Source organism: Grus americana, chromosome 3, assembly GCF_028858705.1.
Source record: "Grus americana isolate bGruAme1 chromosome 3, bGruAme1.mat, whole genome shotgun sequence".
In the NCBI taxonomy this organism is placed as follows: Eukaryota; Metazoa; Chordata; class Aves; order Gruiformes; family Gruidae; genus Grus; species Grus americana.
In genome coordinates this window covers 118832609-118853355 of record NC_072854.1, presented here as the reverse complement: position 1 = coordinate 118853355, position 20747 = coordinate 118832609, and the positions used below count along the sequence as shown (strand labels likewise).

Below are 20747 nucleotides of genomic sequence, written 5' to 3'. Positions count from 1 at the left end.
TGTTTATCTCTTCTTACAGTCACCCCACGTAAACCTTTCTAATGCCAGGAGGTTGTTTTTCTGGAAAGAAAAGCAGCAGTCATTTAAGGAATTTTATAATTAGGAAATATTTCTACTACTACTGCAGATTAATACAATGCTTTCCTCTGCGAGATGTGGTTGCATTTAATTATCTTCTGTCCTTGCAAAGCCACTTGATGATGTGACTCTCTTGATTATAAGCAGCCGTACACAGCCAGCAGAGGTCAAGTTCCCAACGGTCGTATAGTACGTCACTGGTGCTGGTTGAAGTCAATAGAATTACTTTTATGTACTTGAAGTTCAGGCTCATGGTTGAGCCCTGCTTTTTTTCTTTTTTCTCTATTCTTCTGTATTGAGGTCACTTTGTTTCATTCTATTTGTGCTTTCAATTTCCATTTTTTACTGAGGACATTGTAGGCTGGAATTCCACATTTTCAAGTGGCATACTGAAAAGTGATTTCCTGGTTAAAAGTTTTTCTCTTTATTAGGTGCTTTCTGAAATACATCTTAATTTGTTCTGATACAGAATACGACTAAAAGGTAGTTCTCTTTCCAGCAGCCACCGGCAGTGGTCTGAAAAGGCTTGTGCAAGCACTGCCATTGCTGCTACAAACATCTGAACCGCGGCAAACTCCCCGGTAGCTGAGCCCAGGGTGCCAGCCTGGCATTCCACTCCCCTCTCCATCGAGTCAGCTCCAAGGTGGGACGCTTCTCTTTTCTTCCTCTCTGAGCCAGGAACACTTCCAGGGGCAGAAGATAGTTTCAGTTTAGATCAACCGCTGTTTGGTTTTTCTCTTGTATTTTTATCTCTTCTGTGTGAAGCTGATCCCAGAGAGGAGCCCACGTTGAACATTCCTGTCTTTTTTCTGGCTCTTGGCAGCACATAAAAATTCAGGTGTCTAAGGTTCTTTTGGAAAGTCTGAAAAGCTCCTTCTCCTCTGCGTTTGCAAACATGGATTTCGATCATGGGGTATGGCTGGTGTGAACAGTAGCGTTCACCATTCTGCAGAATTATGGTACAACATGGTAGCCATTGCAGTAATTAAAACATTCATCGTTCTCACACGGTATACATCATCACACCGGATACTTCTGAACTTTAAGTTTTGGGACTCGTGCAAAGCTTGGGAACATGCTCCCCTCGTTTACGTTACAAGACTGAACTGTTAGGATACTGTTATGTTGGAACAACGTTTTCCAAAATTGTTGTCTTAAAATAGGTCTGACTTTGAAGAATCTGCAAATTTCTCTTCTAAAAGTTCGTGATGCTCTAACAAATCAAATATACAAGTGTCTAAGTACTAGAAAAGAAGAATCTTGTCAGAAGTCACTTAATAATGTGCATATATTATTTGAATAATTATCTCAAATTTTTATGTGTTTAGTATTTAATTTCTTTATTATCAAAAATGACCATTTCTAGATATAAGTATAACCTTACTTGAAATGCTATGCATCTGACTACTCATGAAATAGTACCTGTAGTAAATCATATTAACAAACATATCGACAGCACAGAAACATTCTTTTTCTCTTTGTTTGAATAGTTTCATTATCACATTGTTTGATGGACCAAAAAATCTATTTCCCTGACAAAATGGATTAAAATCATAAAGCTGTAAGAAACGCAAGAGTATATTGCCTTTCATCTTTCTCTCCAATCACCCAGTTGGACAAATGGGGCTTGTAGTTACTTGCCTCCTCTTTAGCTCATTTGCCCAAGGCAACAAGCCAGAGAAATTACAGGTAAGGATTTATCAAATGGCTTTAGTCAGTTAACTCCCTCTCTACCTGGCACTAGCCGTCTTTTTATTAACAGAACCTTGACCCAGGTGTGCCAGTAGCTCGGCAGTTCAGAAGGTAGGATGCAACTGCCAAATAAAAGCCGGATTTTATGTGCATTTAATGTTTTAAGTGCACATTAGCGTATCTGAGAGTGAACGCGCTAATAAAAAGTGACATTTTAACAACGATATTGTGGAAGCCTCGTGAAAAGAACTCAGAGCAGTTTTACCATGTGATCGGAATGGACGGGAGGAAAGACTTTGTGGTTAATGTACAGGGGCTGTAAGTTTGCGTTTGAATTTCCTGCGGCGGAAGCGTGCATTAGCACAGGGTTTAATCGAAACCTACAAGACCGCGCATAACCCACAGTTTGCTACATAAGCAAGCTTCGATAAGTCAGAATCATGATGGCTGAAATACATTTTTATTAAATAGAAATCATTTATAAACCCATTTTAGATTTTTATATCGCTCTGTTATTGGTATAAGAAATCAATTTTGTTTAATAGCTACTGAAATCATACGTTTAAAAAGGTACCTTCACATACATGAGGAAGGAATTTTCTCTTAACATGTGAAACTGTCCATAACATTCTGTTGCTTTGTTTTTTTTAAGTGAAGTAGAAGTTGGGGAAATAATCGTAATCTCAATTTAAATTTGCATTTAAATCTTTTATCAATTAATTTAAATTATATATATATTATGAACATTAAAAATACTTAAGATTAAGACATCTTCATTTCATCTTTGCCTTTTTCACTGTATTCAGTGAAAAGTAGAATAAACAGTGTAAATACAGATGAAATAAAGGACTATTTTCCATTGTACAGAATGAAAAGGACTGTTTACTGTCCTTTTCATTTCTCTTAATTTCTTTTTGTTGTTGTTGTTGTTTCATGCCCCAGTATTTAATTTTGTAGCAGTGTAAGAAGCTCTTGAAATGAATCCGTAACCAAGACAGTTTCTAGTTTAAAAAAGAGAGACAAGAAAAACTCAACTATTTTGTGTTAGATGAGATTAAAAAAATCTTTTAGGTAAGAAGATTGAAAAATTGGTTTCTCTATTGTTTCTGTTTGCAGTTTGTGTACTATTTTGTTGGTTTTGATTTTTATAAAATAATAAAGAAAATAAAAATATAAAATCTGAAAAAGGAGGTAAACATGGCCATACAATCATTACCACACATTATTAAAAAACAAATAAAAAAACCCAACGCCCCCAACCCCCCAAAGAAACAAGCATACTTTTTTTTTGGTGTGCTCACCAAATGTTAGCGTTTACTGCAAATAGAAGAGCTCTATTATCTGTTTTTTAAACATGTTTTCGATATGGTTTGTGAAGTATAAGAAAGTAAGACTTTATCCCGGTCCCTCATGTTACATGACCTTTGAGATGAACATACCTTACAGGTTAGGCGTAGTTCGCAGGCATATTTTAAACCGGTTTATGGGGCAGCAGCTTCGAACAGCTGCTTCTGCGATGAAGAAGGTATAAATTTTCTTCTTGTCAAACACTGAGGCTTTTCTCACAAAACTGCTCGGTTTTGTTGCCCTCAGTTCAACGCCCACGACCGCAGGCCCTGGCCCTGCACCGGGTTGTGTTGATGAAGATGGTGCCAGTTTGCCATCTAAGGCCACGTCTAAATGCCCTTCCCTCTTTCCCACACAATTTTTCAAACGTTTTTAAGACTATTAAGATCTGCAAGAGCCGACTTCCATTCCCATCCTCTCCATTTCTTCAGCAACTGGTATTTTTATCCTTCCTTTAAGACCTACATCTCAGACCAACCCTCTCCTTCCTCTCTTCTGGCGTGCCGTGTACCCCACACCACAGTTCACTCCCGTGGAGCCACAACCTGCTTCCTCCAGGGAGGAGTAAAAAGCTGCTCGGTTTTACTCCGCTACAGGCTCAGCGTGGGATCTGCCATGTCACTGCCTTGCTTTCGGTCAAGATGGTTGATGGCAATTGTAACGCTGCGTGTAGGTGCCTTCACGCTAGTTTGGTTGGATGATCCAGCAGTTTGAATTGAAGCTCTGGCTCTCCTTTGGTACATTTATTCACTTCTGTAGTATTCACTCTCGTATTAATTTACATTTCCTATTATAACTGTAACAGGAACTCTCTAATCAGTCATTCATTACTTTATCCATATGTTAAATGTTCATTTTGCAGCCATTAGTAGAAACCTGTATTCTGCCCAGGCTATATATCTCTTAATTGCTATTTATGGACATTTCCCAGTTTTCCTGTCTTCCTCTGTAGAACGTCACCAGCGTGTTCACTAGGCCTTGGACGGACTAAATACACCCAGAGCATGAGACAAATTTCCTATCAGTCTCATTTTCACGCTCATTGTTTCAACAGAACATGTTTAAGCCTTCCAAGCACTGCTTTAGCCTACCGCGTATACAGTTCACTACAGTTTTCGCAGAAAAATAACCTCCTATTTTGCAGCCTGATTGGTTTTCATCCAATTACTGAAATGCTGCTTTTCAGAGAAATTTTCCCACCACATTTGATACTTCCGATCGCATCTCTCAATCGCTTCTCTCTCTCTCCAAGATCACTGTCTTTTACTTACGTGCCTCCCTCCTAGTGCTTCTGCTCTTACCTTTCTGGCCACCGCGCTGGGGGTTTTTGTCTAGACGTGTCCTCCGTTCTGTTCTTCTCCATCAGCATCTCCTGGGATTTCTGTTCATGCTTACTCTAGTCTTTGCCGTAAATCGAGTGCCGTCCTTGAACAATCTCATCCATTTACATGGACAGTTAAGTGTCTGCCTAGAGGCAGAAGTTAATTACTGTATTGTGTATTATACAAATTAGTATTGCGTCTAAGCGTCACTCCACTTTCAGGACGCTAGCTGTTGGGAGATATTCCTTGCTTGGTAACAACGGGCAAACTTTCTACTTCGGGCTAAATCTCTGATCAGCGATGTTATGAACAAGAAAATAAAATGTATTTATATTTAATGTTATGTCCCTGTGCCTGCTAGTCTGTTGCAGGAAGAAAAAGACATAGCCTACAATTTGTTCCCTGCTTTCCTTAGAGTTCATTGCAGTGTGTGAGTCCGCTGCCAGAATCCAGGCAGAGCAGGATTATTATTCTCGTCGTGTGGACGTTTCCTTTCCTCCACTGACTGAGAGCCACAAACTTGTCAGAGAGAAAGTCTGATATATTTGTGCTTTTGTCCCTTTAAAATTAATTCATGGCAGGCGTTACATGTAGTCAACCAGGCAAAAACATCTTTCTTTTTCTAAAGAAATTAGGTGTGTTCCCCAAACAGCATTTCTAACGGCCGATTTCCCGTATATTATTCGAGCTCTGGCTGTGGGAATTGCACGCTTGCAGACAGCTGTGGAATGATTATTCATGTTTCATATCTACAAAGCTGAACGTTTTGTTCCTATTCGGGAACAGTGTGGAAGAGCCAGCCCAAGTTAGCTGGGGAATGACTGATGATTTTTCTTGACCTGGAGGATCAGCGATCTTTGGAAGGTTTAAGGCCTCCAGAATCAACAAGTGTAAGAAGCAAAGGACAGGTCATGCTCAGATTAAGTCAGCGATGTAATTTCTTACTGCTTTGGTGGAATCAATTGTACCACCAGCAACTGGAGGGGGTGGGGAGCAAGTAAAATGCAAAAATAATTTTCTTACTAGAATTGGAACATTTGAAGGTTTCTATTTTTAATTTGAAGCAAGTTTTACTCCAATCTTTCATCTGGTCTTCCATTTTGGTGCCGATGTAAACATCACGCTTCGTAATTTTTTTGCTTTCATATACGTCCATACTTTCTTTACGTATTTTCCAAAATCGTTGCTATTGTAGCGGCTTCTACAAACGAAACCGAAGAATACAGATGCCCTTTAAAGGAAGAGAGGGAAGTTTTCTCTCTCTCCCCTTCTGGTCTGATAAACATTGATTTATAAAATGTGGAACAGATCCCCCAGGACACTAGAATATTCAGTAGCTTGGTAAATATGCAGTGATCTAGGATATGGGTTCAAATATTTGCTCCACATCACACAAGCAAGCATGATTTAAACTAAGATCTCTTTTTTGGGGTTTTTTTTTGTTTGTTTGTTTGTTTTTTTAAAATGCCTCTTTACCTGTTGGTTTCTCTCTCATTTTTATTGTCAAGGTGAGAAAACTGTGCGTGGGCTACCAAAGCACATCACCTGGGCAAAGTGAAGGAATCAAGTAAAGATGGAAGACGATAATGTACCCTTAGAAGCTGATCTAATCTGAATATTAAAATGTGCTTTCTAAAGAGGAATCTTAATCTGATTTTTAACTGGTTAAAAGGTAAACTCCGAGCGCTCCCTGGCATCAGTAAGCGTGACAAGGTTATGGATTTTGCTGTAAGGAAGTGACCTGAGGTTAATGGCAATAGTAGAGGCGCTAATGTGTTTGATATCAGAAACTACGGGAAAAGCAGTGGCTACGTTTCTTTGTTACAGGTCAAGCAGAAGAGCGTATCATCAAAGAAAAGCCTGTTCTTGACCAGAAGGTGTACGTAAGACATTTTCTATGTGATTTAGCTGAGACGGTACATTTTTCACGTGGATCCCTGCCCATGCTTGACTTTAACCAGACATCTCCCTTCCGCCGTGAACTGCTCGTTACAGGTAAAGCTGTGCTGGTTCCCAAGGGTCAGACGAAGGCCGGGAGGATGGCCTCTGCCGCCCCAACCCCTCGCACCTCCCGCGAAGCTCCAAGTTAAGCACCTGCCGGCACCCGCCGCGGTCCGGGACCAAACCCGTTCACCTGCACGAGGAGGGGCCTTCACCTTCACGTGGACACAAGCGAAGCTAAGAGGAGCCGTACAGCTGCAGGGAAGCTTTCGTATTTATTTATTTAGGCTACAGAAGTTTGCGCGTTTGTTTAGACATGGAAAAAATTAATCTCGGTCAGGAAAATGGAGAGCGAAGGAGGCGCCGAGGCGCGTCTTCCCTGAGCTCCGGGCCCCTCCGAGGCGGACCTTGACCTCGGTGGAGGTGCGGGGCTGCGGCAGCAGCCAGCGGCATTTGTCACCGCCGCGGCGCGGGGAGATCGCCGCGCGTACCCACCACCACAGCCCCCCGCTCCCTCTCACCTCACCCCGGTTTTTAAACCCACCGTGGCAGCTCTTTCCCCGTCGTCCCGAGACGCCAGGGCCGGCTGCGCTTCCAGTCCCTGCCGCCCTCCCGGGGGACGATCGCGGGAGGGGGCGCCCGGCAGCCGGGGCCGGTTCCGTCGCCCCCCGCCCCGGCCCCGACCCCGACCCCGACCCGCAGGCCGCGGCCCCGCCGGGCCCCGACGCCGTCGCTTAGCAACGGCTCCCGCCCTCCCGGCCAATCGGCGGCGCGCTCGGTAACGGCCGGCAACCCGGAAGCAGAGGGCGCTCTGCCCCGCCTCCCCCGCAGAGGAGGCGGGGCGGGGGGGGGGGCGGTGGCGGGACGGGGAGGGGGGGCGCCTGCCCGCTCCTTCCCGCGGGGGCACCGAGCGCGGCGACGCCGCCGCCACCGCCGCGCCGAGCGGCCAGTGTCGCACCCAAGCACCCACCGCACCTGCCCGCCCCGGCGGTCCCCCGCAACCCGCCCCCACATAGAACCCACACACAACCCAGCGCCTCCGTCCGTCCGTCCGTCCGTCCGCCGCGCTCAGGCCCCTCCTGGCCGGTGTGTCCGCCGGGCCCGGTCCGGCGGCGGCGGGCGGAGGAGGGGGCTGCTGAGCGGCGTCTGCGGGAGCCAACGGGCGGCGGGGAGGGGGGCGGGCGCTGCGGGGGTGTCGGGTTAGAGCGAGGCGTGACCCAGCTGACGGGCGCCGTGCGGAGCCGGGTGGCGGGCGCGGAGCCGAAGCCGGCGGGGAGCAGCAGCAGCAGCCGCCAGCGGCGCACGGCGTCGGTAGCGGTCGGCTCTGGCGCGGCGTCTCATCCACCCCCTCGTGAGCCTGGGGAACCTGCAGCTCAAAGCCGCCGCCAGCCACACCACCATGTACCCCGGCAACAAGCGCAAAAAGCTCTGGCGGGAGGAGAAAGGTATTACCGCCCTTCCCGCCGCCCCGCACCGGGCCCGGGCCCGCTTCTCCCGCCTTTACCTCACGCTGACCCGTGAGGAGGGGTTGGTGGAGGCGGGGGGAGGGGGGGATCCCGTTCCTTTAGAGCCGCCGCCGCCTCGCCGGGGGGTGCCCGGCGGCGCTTCCCGGGGCTGAGGGGACGGGGTGGGGGAGGGGGGTGCTCCGTGCTCTGCCGTCGCCCCCGGGGCCTCCCACCCGAAACGCCCTGGAGCTGCGCGCACCGGGGTGCCCCCGCCTCTGGGCCGGGCTCTGGGTGCGCTTGTCCCCCGCCTCGGTTATCGCTGACTAACTTTGCCTGCGAGGAGAGGGGCCCTGGGGCGGGGGAGAGAGGAACGGCCCCTTTCCTGAGGGCTGCCCGCCCCCGAGTCACCTTGTGGAAGTATTTCAGGCCGAAAAGTTAAGCACGTGCCGTCAAAACGTGCCTTTTCTTTTTTTATTTTAATGCATATGTTTTCCGGGAAAGTCATGGTTTATTGGTATCATTAGCGTAATGCACTCGAGTTTAGCTTCTAGTGTTGAGCAGCTGGGTGGAATGTTTGGGGTACAGGGGTTCTCAAAACACCCCCCCTCTCCCTCCCATAAGAAATATTTATTCCTTTTTTTTTTTTTTTTTTTTTTTTTTAGGACTCTCACCCTGTGTAGTCTCAGTTTATAAAACCCCAGTGTCAAACTCCAGAGCATGAAAGCTGTGGGACAAGCATTTTATGCAGACCTTGCCATTTTGATACTTTATATTGATCACAGGGAGAGCAATTGAGAGAAATTCACACAGTGGAAGCATAATATTTACATCAGCTGGGAGGAAACTTGCCTGCTATGTTTATATACATATTTCTAGATTATTTATATACAAGGAGGGGAGGAAGAAAAACAAAAACACACCAGCGGGTCATGTTTTAAGTTTTCTGTCTTGTCTTCCATCACCCCTGTGACTGTGTGTTTCAAGCCAAGAAGGCAGAAGACCATTTCGAAGGAGAGAGTTCCCTCTTTTTGTCTGTGGCAGAAAGAGAGTGCACGCTTCTAAGGAGAAATTGTTAAAAGACAAATAAACTGATCTCCCTGTAGGTTAGCTGCTCCTCTCAAACGAAGTGAGTTTTGTTGCATACTTTTTTTTTTCTTTCAAAACTGTTTTACAAAGCATGTTGCTGTAGTGAAGGTGAGGCCACAAATTTCTACTAGATGTTTTAAGTTTCTCTTTTCAACAGAGAAGATAGAGGGAAATCTTCTCAGGCATTGCTTACGTGTGCTCAATTATAACTGACTTTCCCTGTGCAAGTCCTTAATGCTGTACGTTGTTACCTTCAAAAAGGCTGGATTTGTGCTGGGGGCAGATGGGAAGAGGTTTCTGGTAGGCTCTGGTGAGTGTTCCCGTTACTCCCACTTGTCTCTTCCAGCTCCGCTGCTGTCTGTGTGAATTCATAGCACGGTGCGTGAACTCGAACCCCTGGTAAGGACGGGCTGGATGGTGAGCTGGAAACCTGAGCTGCAGGCACAGTTTTGTTGTCTTTCAGCTGTGAGGGTGGTGGTCTCCATCAGTACGGTGACATTACTGAACGCAAACCAAAGCTCACGACTGCTGGTGAGATTTTTTTCTATCCAGGGAAGCATGTTTGTGAGCGCTAGCTGGCCAGAACTCAGTGTCTCTCTGCCTAGTGAGAACGAACAGTGTTTGCCAGTCTTCTGCTCCAGTAACTGCTTTCCAGCACCATGCTGATGATGCTGGCTCTGGGTATTTTGAGTGAGGAGGGCAGAAAAAACTTCTGTGTTTATTCTTGGTATTGCTCTTCAGCTTGTTAGCCCTGCATGACTGTTCTTACCAAGTACCCTCTTCACTGGAGAGGAAAGCTATAGAAGCCCAACTTCTTTCCTTCCTATCCAGATTGTACTTTTGAAATCAAATCTGTTGTTAGGTTTGCCTTTCCCAGGTACTCCTGGCCCCTGTAAAGCCGTCTGTGCTCGCTGGCTCCACTCTTCCCATGAAGCTCTGAGTGCAATCCTTTTCAGTCTTTTATATTCTGAAGAACTTTCTTTTTAAAAAGAAAAAGCGCTAATTGCTAAACATTGAGTTCAAACCCACTGACAATACACTTGCTTTTCTTAATTACTTTCTTGGTAATTAAAGGTTGGCCCACGTTCTCCCAGGGTGGATCTTGCTTGAGGACAGCTGAAACAGAGAAGGAACGGGACTGGAGTTGATTTCAGAGTCTTAGGTATAGGACTGGTCTGCCCGCAAACTTTCAAAGGCACTTCATAAAGCTACAGGTAGAAAACTGTACTTGCAGCTGAGGCATCTTCCAGGAGGTTTGTGTATAATAAAGACTCAGTTTAAGTTCTCGCTGCTGACTCACAAGAGCCAAGTTTTGTAAAACCTTCCTATAGAGAGATATTTGTGTTTTGAAGGCTCAGAACTGGCTCTGTAACCTCTTCAGCAAAAGGTAGTTGAACTTCCTCTGCTTGTCAGTCCCTCAAACCTGACACACAGACACAGGCTCTCTCAGGTTTGCCTTTCTGTAGTACTTGTAACCTGCACGTTAAATACTTGGTGTTTTGTATGCTTGAAGATCAAGTAGTGGAGTTAGGTGCGTATCTGTTGTGCATAATGGTGATCCTAATCACATTAGCTTTACTTTTGCATTTGTAAATATCCAATTGAAATACCAAGCCTGAATAATTGGAGAGAAAAGTTTTTGTCAGCTGAAGAAATTGGTAATACTGTCAAAAATATCAAAATAAACTTATTTTGATAAGGAAGTCTGTGCTCTAAACCTGCCTTTGGTTATTAGACTGTGCTGATTGCAGCCTGCATAATTAGGAACCTTAATTTGGAGGGGGAAAAAAAAAAAACAACCCAAAACCAACAAAATCAAGTGAAAGTGATTTTATTTCTTTTTTTTTTTTGAAGGTTTGATTTGAGAAGCAGTTTCTGTGTTCAACTTGCTCACTGTTCCTTCAACTTGAGATGAAAATATTCTCTTTGTGTCCGTCTAGTCCTTTATGCTAAAGGCAAATACTGTGGGTCTAGCCTTCTCCTACATCCCTAAAAGCTCTTGATTCATCAAAGAGCCTTTATTACTGATTAACGTGTCAAGAAAAACTATTAATATGGTAATAGTAGTACAGTGCCACTGGTAAAAACAGACCCAGAAGCTTGATTAGCATATGGGCATCCTAATATGCTCTACAGCTTCAGTTGTTTCCCCTCACCCTCCTTTTGGAGGGGGAAAAGCTCTGCATCTTGTGCTGAGCTAATAATATTAAGCATTGATGAGGTGCGGAAGGAGAAGAGGACATGGCTGCAAAAATCCGATACAGGGTCTCATGGAAGTGCCAGGTTTGTTAGCACCGTTGGGTTGTTGGGGTGGTTTGTTTTTTTTTCCTTAGAACTTAGTCCATTTATACCAAGGTCTGAAGAAGAGCAAAGTTGGCAGTAACCATCAAAATTGTACAGTCTTAGAGACTTAACTTTTCACTAGATGTCTGAAAAAAACCCCATGGTGACTTTCTCAGGAGAAAAGAGCCATCCATATGTGTTTTAGTGTGGTAGCCGAGCATGTCGGATCAATGCTCAACTAAAAATCTCTAAAGCTTCACCCATGGTGTTCACTTTAAACCCAGGTGCTGTTTTGCAGAGCTTTAAATCCAGCAGGCGCGGTTCATGCTGGTCGTGGTCTGCTTTTCGGAAACAGGGTTGGCTGGTGGACGGCAGTCGGCTTTCCGAGCGCTTCAGGTTATGTTCAGCCAAAGTTTGTCAAGCTTGCATACTTGTATTACCTACTCCTGGGTTACTAACAGATATCCCAGTACCTGCTACAGCTACTGATTTTTTTTTTTTTTTTTTTTTTTTTGCCCCAGACAGGATTAAATACTGCTGGATGTGTGTAAAGGAAATGACAGCGGTTGTCTTGTGCTGAAAGTTACATTGTTTGCAGAATGTAAAAAACCAACCAAACAATAAGGTGGTTCTTATCACCCCAACCATCTCGAAAGTGACATAACGTTTGCTTTAGCTCTAATCTCTTTTGTAACATAGCACTTTGTTAATCTTTTGCCTGCTCCCTGCCTTTACTTGCTTGTATTGGTAAACCCGTTTCAGTAACAATGTTTCAAGTTTGATCTTCCTAGCTTTTTTTTAAAGTTCTGGTTTACAAGTGCAGAACCTGAAGAATAGACTTTGATACCTGCAAAATCCCTATAAAACAACGATTCCCTACGTAACAGACTTAATGCTGTCATCCTTGAATTAAAGTGGCAGGAAGAAGAGGCGCAGTAGCGATGGCGGGGGGGAAGTCTGGACAGTTGAGAGAACGGGGGAGAGGCGTTTCTTTTTGCTGAACTGCGATGTTCAGAAATAGGCGCGTGCAGTTTTTCAGATGCACCGTGTTTAGCTCCTATTCTTTGTGACTCATTGAATCACTCGCGCTCGGTTCTCTCAAATGGGATTTAATTGCATCAAGGACACTGAGTTGGTCACTATTTGGCCAGTGTGCAAGAATATATGAAAGCTTGCAAAACTGTTTTATTTGTCTTTCCCCTAAACAGAGCGTTTGCTGAAGATGACCTTGGAAGAAAGACGCAAAGAGTACTTAAGGGAATATGTTCCCTTGAAAAATATTCCAACATGGATGGAAGACTTAAGTAAGAGCGAAAGTGATGGTAAGTAAAACAGAGGATTTCTTTTTTTTTTTTTTTTTTTTTTTAAATATAGACCATTCTGTTTTTTTCAGTCTGACATTACTTTTAGGAGGGCCGAGACTTTGAACCCATGTTGTTACTAACAGTGGCAGCCTAACATGGGGGCGATGGGGAAAATCCCCAACAAAATTTCCTAAAGCCTCATTGGTGTCCGCTAATTCTGCGAGTATCCCCAGAGTCATAACAACACTGATACCCTTAAGTGTGTGAAATAGCTATTCTCTACATGAGTCTTACTTGCCAGGTGCTCCAGCAGTCAGCCATGCATAATGAACTTTGTCTTGAAACTTAGCGAATGTGATGATATGGGGAATTTGACAAAACAGTGGTGTTCTTGAAGGTGGCTGAAAAGCAGAGGGGAAGTGCGCAAGTTGTGTTGTTTTCTGAAAGTCCAGAAATGGGAGAAGATTGGATTGAAAGCCTCTCTTTCTTATGGTTCTGCCTGCTTGCTTGGGCTGAGGAACATCAGCCTGGCCTGGATTAATTCCCCTTCTCTTAATGCGTGCAGTGTTATCACGGTTTTGGTCACCAGTAGAGTTACCGAAATACTTGCAGTGAAGGCTGACTAAAAATGAGAATCCAATTCACTTAGACTTCTGTATTCTGTATGTAATTCTGTAACAGTGCCTTGTTCTTCATCTAGTTCTTTCATCCACACAAGTGTGTGGAAGAAGGACTACTGAGCTGGCTTCCTCCTCCTTTTTTCTTTCTATGTCTTGTAATCCTACTTGGCTGAAGCTTGTGGTTTTTCAGAGGAGGATCTAACACTCTAAAGTGTTTCCTGCTTGTGCAGATGTCAGACTAGTTTTCTGACCCTTTTGTCATAATTAAGGAGGAATACTGGCCTGTGCAAACAGGTGTGTAGAGTAATCTTGTGGCTGCAGGTGAACATGGTCTTTATGATAATACTCCAGGTGAGGTGAGGCCTGGAAGTAATCAGCTGTTTTTACTAAAATGGGAAGGCTGTAACACTTATTTTAGCACAATCTGGAGGAGCTGATAGATTTGCAGATGCCATTGTCATAAACAACTAATTCTGTCACCTACTTGTAAAAGCATGACTTTTGAAGTGAAAATATGTCAGAGGCTGCTGAGCTCTTCAACACTGATGAGTGGTTGTATTGCAACAGTACCCATAGACCTCTTTCTCCCATTAGAGTAGGTCTTTTATATCTTACAACCTCAAGAAGCCCGTCCATCTAGAAAAATCTAGAAAACAAAGACTGCATAAAAATGAAAAAGATTACCCGACTACTCCAAAGTTCACTTTGGAGGCCTGCAGTGCATGGGGGTATGCAGTATATCATGTGGTTTAACTAGGAGACTCTTTATCCGTTCTAGCCTAAACTGTGTTTTTATTCTAACTATTCTGAGATTCAGTATAACGTGCTAAAATTCACGGATCTTGTATTACTTGGGCTGCTGAACGCGACAAGGTGTGGATTTATGTTGTGATTGCTGTTACACTTCACATAAGCAAAATGTCAATGTCTAATATGTGGGTACTGAATCATGGCAGTGGCGGATTTATTTTCTTGTAGCTGGTCTCGCATTCTTTTTGTTAGTACCCAGTACACAGCAAAAAATGCTGGAAGGCAGAAGTTGTGCTGAAACACTTCTCTGCTACTTGAAGCTTTTGTTATGCTGTACATTCAGGAGAAAAATATCCATAGTCACTTGGGTTTTTTTGATGTATTTCTTGTAAATAAGACGCAGAATAGTGAACTTCTAGAAGGTTAGACTGCTGAAATGCTTCTGCATTTCAACTGATCAGCGCAATTAAAAGAAATATGTACATTAATGTGACTGTTACTGCATCTGTTTCAAATTTTATTTCCCTGAAATGTTGACCCTGCTCTGAAGGTATCAAGAGCGTGTAAGAACTGTCTACCTGAGCTGAAATACTGAAAAAGTAGAATTTAAAATTAGAAGTAGTCTTGCTGATGATAACTTCTGCTCTGTATACTGGGATATATGGTGGGCAACTGGTACAACCTAAACGAGGTTCTGGAGAAAGCAAGTGAAGCCCTAGGTATGATGAAATCGGGGATGACTTGACAGTGCCATGCCCAAGGTCTGATATCTTCTTCAAGTAAAAAGGTACTTCTTGCCATGACAAACTGAATAGGTCTGAAGGGTGTCAGGGGGAAATCTTCTGTATGCCTGACAAGCCAAAGCAGCAATTGATGGAGAATGTGGAAAAAGTTCTTTACCATTTACTTCCAACACTGTATACGGTGGGGCGGGGGGGTGGTGGAAATGACAGATTGATTAGTAAAGTGTGGAGTGGCTGTTCAGGAAGAGTGATGAGGAGAAATCAAGAAAGGAGCCAAGAACAAATAAAGTGAAGCAGGTGCAATCAATCAGCTACTGGAGTAAGAAGCTGTAGGAGAAGGGGAGAGCATCTGGGCTGGCAGTAGTCTCCATAGATACTCCGCTGGAGATTAAGGGTGTTCAGTACTGCACGAATTTTTGTACTGACTCTTAGGAAAAAATGCGTCAACAATACAAAAACTTTATGGTACCCATTTTTAAATGCAAATGACTTGCTGGAGGGTCTTAGGAGATTCCAGTTAGGCATGCGTTTTTGTAAGATGGAAGTTTAACAGAAGATTATTGAAAAGTCTGTGTGCGGAACTGCTGAAACTGAAATGATCTAAAAGCTTCATGTTGGGAAAGAACCAACCTGACCACCATGATACATCTGCAGCTCTTTATTGACAAGTTTGGAGAACATACCTTAGTTTGTGGGGGAAGGTGTTTCTTCTCCATGCTTTTGTGTGAAGTTGTGTTCAGAACTAAATTCTGAAGAAAACCAGTAATGCTAGGAATAAGTTGATGCTGAGGTAGGCTGGAAGCCTTTATATCAGAGGGATGTGTAACAATGTAAAGGCTTCTGAGGAGCGAAATTAGGGAATCTGTAACAACAGCTGACAAGGGCTTTGTCTTTTTTGTTGTTTGAAAACATTTGGAAGCCGAAAGCAGCTGTGTATAGTTTTTGTTTTGCTCTTCTGTGACTAAAACAAAAGCCTACAAGTTTTGCAGGTCTCCTCATATAGACATGACTAGCCATAAGTTGATGTGTGCTTTGGCATGAAGTTTGGGCGACATTTCTGATAACTTTTGATTTGGGGGGGTGGGGCACGGTGCAATGTGGAATGCAGGCACTAAGCCCGGTGCCCACTGCTCTGAACTGAGGGAAGCGAGCCGATGCATTTCCAGAACTACGTTGTCAACATCCCTGGGTGTTGGCTTACGACTTGCCAGGCTGCAAAAGCGGACCTCAGATCAAGTATTGTAACGCTGTCCCTTTTTCTTCCACTGCTATTATTGACAAGTAGCCCTCTTTAATATCAGAGGGGATGGTAGGAAAGGGAAAAAAAAAATCTTGTTCTTGAGGTAGTTCAGTAAATGGAGCTTTCTTTGTTTTAACTACATTTATTAAGGAAATGAAGAGTTGTCCACTTAGGAAACAAAGAATGAGCCCGTCATACAGGGCTGGATAACACGTATATACTGTAATCCATCATTCCTCCCACTTCTTATCCTTCAGATATACCAAAGGCAGATGCATCTCATCTGTTACGTACTTTGAAGTTGAGTTCCTTCCTGACAACATGCAAGTAATGGACTTGTTTTCTGAAGCTCTGGAATTTGTATACTTTTATTTCAATGCTATTTATTATATTCTACTTTATGCTAGGTGCTTATCTTGTACAGCATTGGTAACTTATGTTTTGTGATGCTTGGTAAATAAATTGCCACCATGTAGGCAAACAACTAGAATGGGGTTTTTTTTGTAGTTAAATACATATATTAACTTTTTCTTGGGTACCCAGTTATTCCTGAAGATGTCTTTACTCCTCAGTGGGGAATGTGAGAGATGACTTCAGAAAACTTTTTCTTGAAAGCTATCCGAAAAATCAGGGTCCCAGGAATTCTGTTGTCACTGAGTTTCACCTGTCACTGGTGGTAGAAAAATGTTTTGTTGCATAAATGGGAGAATTCAGAAAATGGAATAAATTAATAGTTTACTTCAAGAAGCTGATGGTCCTGCTCTCTCTCACAGCCTCTGGGATTCATTGGTATAGCAGCGGTGCCAAGAAAACAGCAAATTGAGGTGATGGTTTAAAGATCTTTGCTAACGGTGAGAACTTCTTTTAATTGGATGAAGTTAAAACAGAAGGACAGAGTAGCTGTTGAGTTTTAAATTTTTGTTAAAGATTAAATGACACAAAAGGTTTGCAGGTTTTTTTTTTAAAGCAAGTCTTGAAGTATGTTTATGTGTTTTGGCAGCCTCTGGATTGTTCTTAATCTGCTATATTTTTAGAAAATGATATGGTTCAAACTGTATTCAAATTAATCTACTTTAACACTGAGGGTTTTATGTATAATGGTAAGGTTGGATTTAATAAAAGCATCTTTGTACTATGAATCTCTGGCTTTCTAAATAGTCACAGTGACTTGACACAAGATTATAGGGACAAAGCATCTAGATGAGCCACTTGAAATGCTTCACGCTGAAAAGAAAATGTGTGGTAATACTGAGCTCTGTTGACCAGCGCTTCTTGAAATGGTTAACTAACCATAGGTAATACTGGGTTCCTCAGAGCATCTCCACGTGGCCCCGTTTGATGTGAATATCTGTCCTGTGGGAACTAGGAATCAAGGTGATGATCATCAAACAGTCTTTGGAAAGTAATGCCACTACTAAGCTGCAGTGAAATTCAGCCAGACGTCTACAAGTGAGAAATAGCATCTCTCTAAACCACTCATTATTTTCACTGAGTTATACAGGAAAAAGAAATGTTCTACTAAAACATTAAGATTGTCAAAAGTTGCCCGACAATCAACGAGTTCTGTGTGTAGTAGCTATGTGAAATCGGTATGCTTTGAGACCATCCCCCCCCCCCCCCCCCCCCCCCCCAAAAAGTCCATCAGCTTGCATTATCTTTTTTTCTTATAGTGACTTTAACCACTGTCTTTAGAACAGATTTCTAGCTGAGTGACAAGGATGAAAGTAAATAGAGATGTTTTAGCTCAGTGTGATGCTTGCTATCTGTCAGTCAAAGAAAATGGTGCTTTTGCTACTGAAACTCTTTGTTTGGTGAAGTTCATGGTACAGCCGTTTTTTTGCTGAGTTCACACAGAAAACTGCACTAACTTGCATGCCACAGTTCAGGATCTCCTGCTATTAGCTGTGGCCTTGAATGCGAGTTCCAGCTTCGCCTCAACTCAGTGCTGTATGTAGTTTTGTCCTTACTCGTCATGCCTTGGCGTGCCACTCTGTTGCTCATGCTAAACATCGTATCACAAGGTCTCTCGAAGATGAGTGTGTTTAAGGTTAGAAAGCTGTGCCGTTTAGATGCACGTGGAGATCACTGCTTATTAATTGTGGTGTATAATAGGTGGGGGAGCTCCACTGAAAGACCCTATCTGTGGATTCTATGAATTGTATGAAGATCATGGTAATGAACTGGTATGAATAATTAGGAAATGACGTGCTTTTTGTGCAAGTGGCTATGAATCTGTTTACTCAGTTCTGTTGTCTGTCTATGGTATGCATATATTAAGGAAGCAGTAAAGGAACTGGAGTGGCAAAACCAGCAAACCATGTTAGCAGCTCACTAGCCTGTTGTAAAGGTGTCCAGGATTCAGCGTGCCCGCGGCATAGTGCGGAGTGACTTTAAGGCTGAGGCTCAGAGGCTGCCAGAGCAGTAGGGAGTAACTGGAGCCCTGTGCGCTCTGCTTCTCCCAGGCTCTTGGCTGCCCTTTGGGGATCTGTCCTGAACAGATGCAAAGCTGCAGAGTGGTACAAATCTGACCGTGTGATCTACTGAGCCCACATACCTTTCTGTCTTCCTGAACATATACCTCGGCTATTCTACAAAAATGGCCTTGCACAGCACAGAGATGGGGGGGGGGAAAACTCTTCAGGTGCAAGCTTGCTTGACTGTAAACTGAGAAATAACCTGGGGGTGGGTGTTGGTTTGTTTTTAGAGGCAAGTATTCCTATCTAGTTAGTGACATCTCTGATGTGAGTCGATAAAGCAGTGCGTTTAGTATGGTGGGGGGAAAAACCTACAGTAAACAAAAAGAACCAATATGTATTCAATTGACCTTGTAATTCCCTGATGAGCTGCATGCGTATAACCTTTATAGGATGGATTAGCTGTCAAAGAAATGACGCTTGCGTTACAGTTTTCTTTAAAGTGTTTTGGGGGAAAACAAAAAAATCTTCCTTTCAGCAAGTGAGAGAGATGATTATTAAAAGGCAAAAGATCAGCTCTGTTTATATAGATTAAGAACACATAATCCAGTGTGGCTAATCCTCTCTCTAAGAAAGTAAATCACTTGTCTTTGACTTCTTTTTTTAAGTTGCTGTTCCGTGACTTTTTTAACAAGTTAACTTCCACACAGCGTTAAGCTTATACGGGTCCTTGACGGTTTTAACTTTGTGGCTCTTCTGCGTGCAGCTGAGAGAACCCTCTTGTCTCCAGTGGCAGCCAGCTCCTTGAGGGGCAAGAGTTAAATGCGGGAAAGGATGCCGCGCTCAACAATAAATTACTATCCTTATTGAAGCTCCGCAAGCTCTCAACATGTTTTAGAGAGTAGTAGTAAGTGGAGATGCTAAGGGAAGGTAAGCATGTCTTTGCCAGAAAGGATATTTCTAATGTTTAAGTGCTGGTGATACGAGTCTTGACTAGATTAATACCTCCCAAGCTTCTGTCCCATGCAGTATGAGAAACGATCCCTTTTTTGTAGCTACTGAAGCTACTGTGCACTAAGTTTTGTACAGAGGTCCCAAAGGAAATACTTACCAGAGGTAGAAAGTCCAGATGATGCGGTGTGCTGTCACCTGGTTGGCTCGTTCAGAGTGTGAAGAAGGATGGCTTTAGCAGCAGTGATGCTGTGTCTAAGTTGGCATGTGCTCTTCCTCAGAAATTGCGGAGAAAGCGTAGGGTTTCTAAAGTTCCAACCCGGGTATTTCAGTGGCTGACTTGTCTCATATTCAAGACTACTAAGGGAAAGAAGAAGAATAGTAATTTTTGAGCCAATTTAATATATGTGGAGGAAAAGTAATAGGTTATACATCTTGGTTTCCAGTAATTTGTGTTTATGTACATGTCTGTCTCTTCTCCTTTAATGGTTTTTTTCCTCCCATTTTTTGTGCATAAAGGATGAGCTCCTTTTGAGAACAGGGAACTCTTCCTAAGCGCAGGTGATTGCAAGATCAAATCCCGACATTAATTTCTTGCTCTACAAAGGCAGTTTCAGTAAGTCATCTAGTTTTGCTCAGTATGGTGGCTTGGCTAAAGCCATAATCTATAATTTATGATGGATCGTGGCATATGTCCTCACAGTCTTTTGCAGACAGATGTGAGCCAATGTGTCAGCCTGGCTAGAAACCATGTGTCTATGATTAGGTTGTGGCCAAGATCAAGCTGTTAAACCGTACCCTTGTCGGGGCTTACTCGTGTAGACCTATCGCCGTGTCGACTGGTTACGTGACTTCTGGATATCTTCAAGCGTAGGTGGAAAAAGCTGATGCCTTCCAGCGGAAGATTGGGAGCCTCTTTTGATAAGATGGTAAGAGAATGGTATGGCTTCTCTTAATTTGCTATAGCTTAGATGTGACAGACACTTATGAAGGTGCTGAACTATTGCTTCAACTGGGATTTGCTGCTTGGGGCTAATAAAAATTAGTGATCACATAAGGCAAGTCTGTCAACTGCTGCTCTCTGGATGTGGGAGGCTTGCATCAAATCTGAAAATCCACCATCACATAAGGATACTGGTTTAACTCCCTCAATAAGGTAGGGGGGATCACTGATGCGGTTTAAGCTCACTGAGCTCTCTGTTTGGATCACATGAACCAACTTTCATGCATAGTTGCATTTGCTTCATGCACAATTAAACACTTGATTACACATGTGTTAAAAACCCAATCATGGGAAACCAGGTTTCCCTTTCTCGGCTCACTAGAGCTGAACTGCTTGCCATGTAGAAATGTCTCTTAACAAACCAACTCATGTCTGAATAAGTTGTTAGTACTTCATATGTGAAGTGGTACGTGGCTTTCTCTGTGAGAGGGCATCTAGCTGATGTGCCGTTGGAAAATCTGGTTGACACAGAATTCCTCGGCCCTGTAGCAAGTGCTGCGTACAGATGTGTTTCTTACAGTGTGCAGA

The 20747-nt window shown here is 43.5% G+C and overlaps 1 protein-coding gene across 3 annotated transcripts in view; it reads left to right on the top strand.

Moving 5' to 3' along the window:
- Positions 1-7582: 7582 nt before the first annotated feature.
- Positions 7583-20747, top strand: part of MACROD2 (mono-ADP ribosylhydrolase 2) — an 892353-nt gene continuing 879188 nt past the window's right edge. For all 3 annotated transcript variants that reach the window (XM_054819960.1, XM_054819959.1, XM_054819958.1), the window contains exons 1-2: positions 7583-7825; positions 12403-12516. In XM_054819960.1, the coding sequence (XP_054675935.1) occupies positions 7780-7825; positions 12403-12516 (160 nt within the window). In that variant the 5' untranslated portion in view covers positions 7583-7779. The remainder of the gene's footprint in view (positions 7826-12402; positions 12517-20747) is intronic.